Source organism: Castanea sativa, chromosome 5, assembly GCF_040712315.1.
Source record: "Castanea sativa cultivar Marrone di Chiusa Pesio chromosome 5, ASM4071231v1".
NCBI classification, from domain to species: Eukaryota; Viridiplantae; Streptophyta; class Magnoliopsida; order Fagales; family Fagaceae; genus Castanea; species Castanea sativa.
In genome coordinates this window covers 57,204,070-57,211,652 of record NC_134017.1, presented here as the reverse complement: position 1 = coordinate 57,211,652, position 7,583 = coordinate 57,204,070, and the positions used below count along the sequence as shown (strand labels likewise).

Sequence of the window (7,583 nt, the reverse complement as noted above, 5' to 3'; positions counted from 1 at the left end):
AAAAAAAAAAAAAGTTAACCAGATAACTTGTAAATAAGTAAGGTTTTTTTTTTTTTCAACTTTTCCAACAACATAATGAACCAAACTTCAACATGCCACATTGAACTAATCCTAAACATCTAATACTTAACTTGTTTACAACCGCAAATCTAATGACTAACACGACAGACATATGTAGTTGCTCAATGACAAAGTGTGAAATTGACGTCAAAATCCCTACAAAAAAGAAAAAGTTGTTGTACCGAGCAAAAGATATAAAACTAGTTCAAAATATGAAGAAAAAACACAAGTGCGCAATAATTGTAAGAATTACATATTACAATTTCTTCCATTCGTCTACATTACACTGGGTTTAACAATGGAAAAACTAAAAGAAAACATATAGGAGGGAGATGAATTCTATGTTCTAACTTGAAAAATAAAAAATAAATAAAAATAAAAATAAAAAGACCTAACCCTTTTGGACCAAGTTTGGAGTTGTTTTCATTTTGGTCCTTCAAGGTTGAGATTTATCATTTTGATCTATCAAGTTTGATTCTGTTTTCAATATGGTCATCTATCCATGTCCGTGACTAATCTAGCCATCAAGAGAGAAAAATAAAGAAACGACCTAGTTTTATTGGCACTTGATGGCCTGATCATGAAGATGGACGAAAGGACCATTTTGAAAACATAATCAAACTTGGTGGACTAAAATAAAAAATTTCAAACTTGAGGGACCAAAATGACCCAAACTTTAAGGGTCAAAAGCGTAAACTACAAATGAAATAAAGGAAATACTGCAAAATAATGAACAATTAGAAAAGTTTTATTCAATATGAGATGACTTTTTCTTGTGCTTTCCATGCATGTCCTTCAACTTCTCAACCTTCCCAACCCCATTACCATTATTCTGGTTGCTGACAGATTCAGCTCGAGCACTGCACATCTGAGACTTTAACTTAAACCCAAATTTCTTCGACACATTTCCCCATGTGCTAGAACCCTTTACACGACCCAACTTCTCAATCTCTTGCCTCATGCTTGAGCATTCCTTCTCGAGCTCAGATACTCGCATCCTCATGTTATCCATCCCAACCTTCAAAACCTGATTCTCCCTCACAGCTGTGGCCCATCCTCCTCCCTCATTCGATCCAGCAATCCCACTTCTTAACTGTCTTGATCCATCAAGATTATCGGAAACAAGAAAGCAGCCAGCAATGGAAGTCCTAAGCTGAAGCTGCTCAAAGAAGAGAACTTGAACTACTATTCTAAGAGGAAGCCTCTCATTCTGTGCAGCATGGGTGCAAGCTTCTAAAGAAAGCTTCTGACAGTCCATCAGCCTGCAGAGTTGTTCTCTTTCGGACTCTGCCAACCACGGGTGTGACTGCAGTTTTAAAAACCACAGAGAAACCAAATAAGTACAAACTTAAAATGAAAATGTACCCAGTCTAGTATGCCTTGTCTTCTTTCTTTTTTCCCATGTTTTTAGGGGTCTATAATATGATTTCAGGTTTTGGTAAAACCAGAGCCCAACAGCAACAAACTTGAAGCTAATTGCTGTCAATAAGTGTTGAAAATTAAAAAAGGCATAAAGGTTGAAATCAAGAACCAACTACATAAACACAGGCACACATTCTAATATAAGAAAGAAAGAAGACAGAAGGGAAGGGAAAAAGAAATTAGATCTCCAAAATCTTTTTCAAAGAAACCAATTCCTGTCAAAATTGTAACCTGACCCACCAAATTTGAATTAGGTGGTGATTCAGGTTGGATAAGGTAAACAGAAAAACAGGATCAGGATTAAGAGTAGTAATTTTGGGCTAGCTGTGATATTATCTAACATGATTTCCAGTCTAACTATGTTGGATGCATGTCAAGGAATAACAAATTATCCGTGCTCAAGCTTTCCATGTGACAATGAAATAATTAGTACCTTCAGATAAATGTCTATTGCACGATAAAGACCATCGTCCAATGGCCTGGCATAGTCTGGAACTGCAGCAGCAAGAGCCTGAAATTTGGGCAGCTTCAAATTAACATCAGGGGCAACCTCTGCGAGGTACCCATCGATTAGCTTGGCTACCGTAGTGATGGGTGTCAATGAAGGTGACCCAATCAATTGGCCATCATCAATTGAGCAAGGAGAGGCTCCGCCTGAAACCTGATCCATTGCAAGGAAGTGTTCAAGAATTCGTTGCACACAGTCAACATTGTAAAGTGTTTCCATGGAATAAGAGAAGTTGGGCATCAACAGATCTTCCAGGGTAGCTTGATCAAGCTGCATCCCAATCCTTTTCTCGAAATTGGATATGGAAGAGGGGCTCACTCGGAGAATCAGGGCTGTTCGAAGCAAACCAAATAGGAACTTAGTTGGAACTAGGCCCTTCTGCATTGGAAGTAGCCTATCAATCTCTTCTAGGAAAAGCTTCTGATCTTCTTCTGATGGTGGAGCCCCCAAAGCCACTGGTGCCATACGGTTACTGGACTCACTGGCTCCCTGACGCCGAATCAATCCCGGTAGGTACTTTTTTGCATAGCAAGTGAGGGACCCAGCAATAATCTCCTGTTTGATGCCACGAGTTTCCATGACAGATATCAACCTCTTATAGAGTGACAAACTTAAAGCTGATACATCATCATGCCACCAATCAGAACTTGTATTTTTTGGCCTAGCCCCTGTGCTTATCCCATTCCACAACACACTCCCCCCAGGGCTCTGCATGGGCCCACTATGCTCCATAACAGGCCACCCAAATAGATTTGGATCAGTACATGCCTTGGAAGCTAGTGACTCAATGCACCTTTTCGTAATGTTAAGTTCTTCAGCATAGGGGAGAACGTCATCACAGCTTTGCAGCGCCTTTACTGAGTCTTTCCAGCTTCGAAGAACTACTTGATTCAGGAAGACCTCTGTCTGAGTAATCAAATTGCCTTCGCCATACTCCTCTGTCATTTCAAGATGCTCAGCAGCACACCGGAGGTACACAACATTTGAGGATGTGAGTTCAAGTTTCACTCCATAGCAGAACTTGGCCACAAGTTCAAATGTTTTGGCCCCTCCAGGAATTTCAGGAAGATTTATGGTGCATCCTTCTTCTACATCTTCAGATGCTTCTGCAATCAATTTTTCCATAATCCCACTTCTAGAGAGCAAAGGGAACTGCATTTTTAATTACTAACAAGCGTAAGAAATCATAAATGGGAGTCTGTTCCACTCACCTAAACACACAAGAATTATACCTTACAGGTGATATGAAGCCAATACAAAATTTTCTGCAATTAATTATTACATAATTTACTGGACATGGTAAGCTGACTGTGAAGATAAAAATAAATAGAGAAAAAATAAACCATAATTTAAGAAAGTGCAATTTGTCAGAAGCTTTATATATGCTCATATGCTGATCTCTAGTTAGGTTGGCATGTGCAGAAGTATCAACAGCCACCTTGAGCAAGAAATCAACAGAAAATTTCTGATAATGTAGCAGAAATGCAACTTACACGCAGAGAACAAGATGTGAGGTATTCATAAGATGGAGGAGGAGGATGAGGAATTACTAACATCTAAACCTAATTTACACCAAAAGACTATTGGAAGGGTAATTGAAACTTGTTCAATGTTAATAGTCCTGGCCAGAAGAATCTGGCTATACAAGAAATCTAAACAATCATTTACCCAATGAACTGCCTCCATTGCATATAACAAATTATTACATAAAATTCTTGAAAAGGAACAAATTACTTCAAACAATTGTATATTTATTCATTGTAATTCTTTAGATGTACTTAATTACACACTTTGTGTATATGAAGTGTATCCATTTCATCAATAAACAAAAAGAAGTTGCATATACTCAAGTAAACTTCCACAAGAATATAAATCTTGAAAATAAGCACATATAAATATGGTAAACACAAGGTACCTTGTGAAGATGAAAGGACATTTCCCCAACTTCAACAACAATATCACTAGGAAGCCCAGTTGTGCAGAACCTATAACATTACAATTTATGATAGGTCAAAACAAACGTCAGGGAAAAAAAAATTACTAACATACTGCACACATGCACACATGTAAGGGAAGCAGCAATTTGTGATCAATAAGAGTACTTAAGAGTATATCTTCAATTGAAAAAATGGAAAAACAAAAAGACCTTGTTCACGAAGCAATCATCCCAGGTTGGTACTAGTGCACGTGGTAATATAGTCCTTAAAAGTATCTTTCAGCAAACAATAAAAAATTATAAATTGGTCTCAATAATACGTTTGAAAATTCAATAGTTACAATTGGAGAGGGGGGATTTGAACCCTTGGCGTCTCTATTAGAAGCACCAGAAAGTGCTAGTTAAGCTACAAGGCTCTTGGCTGATTTTGATAATACTATTTGCACAATGCGATGAATGGTCCTTAATTGAAGAGGCTATTATAAAATAGATGTTTCTCTCATAAAAGTTTAATGTTTGTAGATGCTAGAATCATATATACTACTACTTCTATATTCTGGTTAATTCCACCATCAATAGAACATTAAAATGGGTAGAAAGCCATCTCAGATTCTTTCTTCCTCCACCTAGCAGACCACATGGGTTAAAGTCATGTCTTTGTCATTGCCACAAGAAAATATGCAAAAATGACGCAAGTGCTGATTATTCATGAAGCCATCTCGGATTATTTTTTCTGACCACTAGACCTCTACAAGAGCCACATAAGCTCTGGCATGTAATGCACCAAATGTGAGCCAATAGATGCTTCTACAAGAGAGCCATATCCACATCATATACTTATCAGATACCAATACTTTTTAGGTGCTCCCTAATACATATCTAACATGCCTTGACTATACCAAAAAATCCGAGACTATAAGTTGTATAGCTGCAAACATATCCAAGAACTTTAGCAACACATGCATGATTAATTTACCATAATATACAACTAATAGCCTTTTAGATATTCAAAATCTTGTTATCTATATCCTTCTTGTCCATACATCACACATATCCCACATGCATATCCATCCTTCCTAGCCAGTTGGTCTTGCATATGAGATGTACTAAGTCATATACTTAATGCAAGGAATTTCGTTGCTCTATTTATTTACATTCTTTGGCCAGATGTTTGGAAGAACTTAGAGTTTTTAACATCCTTTAAGAACTAACTTATTACCTAACTACCCTCTTCCCTTAATCATAATAACTATGCTTAAGCTAAACAGTTCTTCTACAACCACAACTTTTGCCATAACTTGAAGTGGTTGATTGTGAGTGGTGAACAATCACTTTCACATTGACCTACCACTCACAATTGACAACGTCAGAGTTATGACAAAATTTATGGCACAAAAGTTGCATCCCTAGATTTTCTCTAAGATAAATTATGTTTACCACAAATGACTGTGGTCTTACTGCTATCAGTTCATAAAACTTAAAGAGTTAAACAAAACTTCACTTATGTGCTGGGTTTGAATGTATTTTTTACAAAAAACAAAAAAGTACAGTAAATTTGTTTAACATGAAAAGTTCCCCGATCCCAAGCCTCAACCATATGACATCCAATGGATGATGTGCATATTAATAAAATGACAACCCATTTGATGAATGAGCTTAGTTTGAAGAGTTGGATCAAACAGCCCATAAGGATATCGGTGATGAACAAACAATGATAAGCAGTTGAAACTGTCCATCAGCTTTAGTAAGTGGTACAAACTGTTCACTCAGTTAGGAAGGACCATCTACATCAATTGGTTGAACCATTCCTCAACGGTCAACCCATGCTAATTCTACCAAACCAAGCAAAATTGTAAACCAATCACCTATAGTCACTTTATCGAAGTACAATTTAGTCAACACAATATCTGCAATGCATGCACATCTTCCCAAGCAACCTTTTAACAAACAAAAATTTCAACTCAAAACCTTCAGTTTTCCTTACTGTACAAATGTGCGAGCTCAAAACTAAGACCTACAAGATTGCGAGTCATAAGGCCAAACAGGACGAGCAAGTTTCCTTTGTCAAGAAAATACCACTTGTCGGTTCAGATCACAAAGTTCTATTACTGGAACTAAAAACAGCCAGATTTTGTAGTGGGTGAAACATCTCTAACAAGATAAAGTAAGCTAATTGTCTAGCGATAGAAGAGAGTAGACTTTTTGTCCAACAATATTAAGTTCAAACTCACCCAAAAAAAGAAAAGAAAAAAAAAAAAGATGATAAAAATAGAAATAAGTCACTTCCAACAACCAATAGATTTCATATATGCATCATAGAAAGTGTAACATCACACTCACACACACAGACTGAATTACATACCAGGCCTGCCCTTGCCGTTGAAATGCATCAGTTTTGGATCCCAGTTTCATGCAAGCCATTTTCTCACTATACAAGCACTTTAAAACTTCAACAACAGCGCTGAGCTTATGTGAAACCCAAAGATATCCTCCTCAGTAACCTCTATCTCAAACTGAAAAAACCGCTTTCACACCCAGCAAATCCTTTGCTCCAAAATAAGAGCAATCTTGACAGCAGAAACAAAAACCCAGTTGAGTTTTAACCTTAAAAAATCAAAATCAAACCAGAAAAAACCATGAACAACCAAACCCGAAATTCCCAAGCCAAGTCTCTCAGAAGTCAGAACCTAAAAAAAAAAAAAAAAAAAAAAAAAAAGCAGAACTACAATGCGGTTTCTTCTCTCACTTACCTGCTAAAAACAGAACTGAAAAATTGCAGAGTCCCACTAAATTTTCCAACAAAATTGCCTCAAATCCACCACTAGATTCAAAGAGTACAAACCATTTCTCTTCAGAAACCCATCAAAAAGGCCTAGAACAACTCCATTTACATTACCCACTTCCAAAAAAACAAAATAGCCTAAGAATCAAACCCCACAACTCCAAAATAAATCCCTCAACCAGACACCAAAATTAGGTCAACCCCTCCCTCCTGACCCCAATAAACCACCAAGCTCCAAGCCAAGCTGTTCCTGGACAAAAAAAAAAAAAAATGAAACCTCAATATTACTATTCTTTTCTACCCTTAATTCTTAAAACCCCACCAACAAGATTCCAAATTTCAAACACATAAGCAACACAAGGGACCAAAACCACTCAAACCCATTAAAGACAAAAGTACAAGTGAGCAACTGTGTGTCAGTGTGCTGAAAATACAATAATGTCCTAAAGGGGGCCATCATCATTCATGCAAAGACCACAACATGGGTCTCTTCATTGATGGTGGCTCTGAAACCAATCCTCTCTCACTCCACACACACACACACGTGGGGTCCCTGGTTACTTCTTTTGCCTTAAAACACACTCATTGCTTTTCTAGAATCTTTAAACAAACAAAGAAAACATTAGAAACAAAAACAGTAGTAATTAAGCAGGTTTGACCAAAATGGAATTTTGTATTCATTAGGGAGAATTTCATAGATTAATGACAAGCTTTCATGTAACAGCTATGTCTCTTCTCTTGTCCAACTAGGCCATGTGAGAAGGCGTTACTTATGGTTTACTTAAAATAATTAATCATTAAAAAAATTCAAGTCTAACTACTCTTTTTCTGTTGGCAAATATATTAGTATATTAATCAATTAGTTAGACATTATC

General features: G+C 36.9%; 1 protein-coding gene across 2 annotated transcripts; it reads right to left on the bottom strand.

The window, feature by feature from the left end:
* Positions 1–290: 290 nt before the first annotated feature.
* LOC142636349 (BTB/POZ domain-containing protein At1g30440) lies at positions 291–7,049 on the bottom strand. 2 transcript variants are annotated; one of them, XM_075810540.1, is made up of 5 exons: positions 6,677–6,979; positions 6,289–6,493; positions 3,906–3,975; positions 1,916–3,142; positions 291–1,366 (listed from the first exon to the last, which is right to left on the bottom strand). In XM_075810540.1, the coding sequence occupies exons 2-5, from the start codon at positions 6,345–6,347 to the stop codon at positions 809–811; spliced, it is 1,914 nt and encodes a 637-aa protein (XP_075666655.1). In that variant the 5' UTR covers positions 6,348–6,493; positions 6,677–6,979; the 3' UTR covers positions 291–808. The 2 variants fall into 2 exon arrangements, with proteins under 2 accessions (XP_075666655.1, XP_075666654.1); XM_075810539.1 differs by having other exon boundaries at positions 6,289–7,049.
* Between the last annotated feature and the right edge of the window lie 534 nt (positions 7,050–7,583).

Bases quoted from the DNA above. Each gene is read 5' to 3' on its own strand.
- LOC142636349 (XM_075810539.1), bottom strand. From the start codon at position 6,347: ATGGCTTGCATGAAACTGGGATCCAAAACTGATGCATTTCAACGGCAA. The intron at 3,976-6,288 runs GTATGTAATTCA...GTAATGTTATAG, and splicing joins CAACGGCAAGGGCAGGCCTG to GTTCTGCACAACTGGGCTTC. The intron at 3,143-3,905 runs GTACCTTGTGTT...TTAAAAATGCAG, and splicing joins TGTCCTTTCATCTTCACAAG to TTCCCTTTGCTCTCTAGAAG.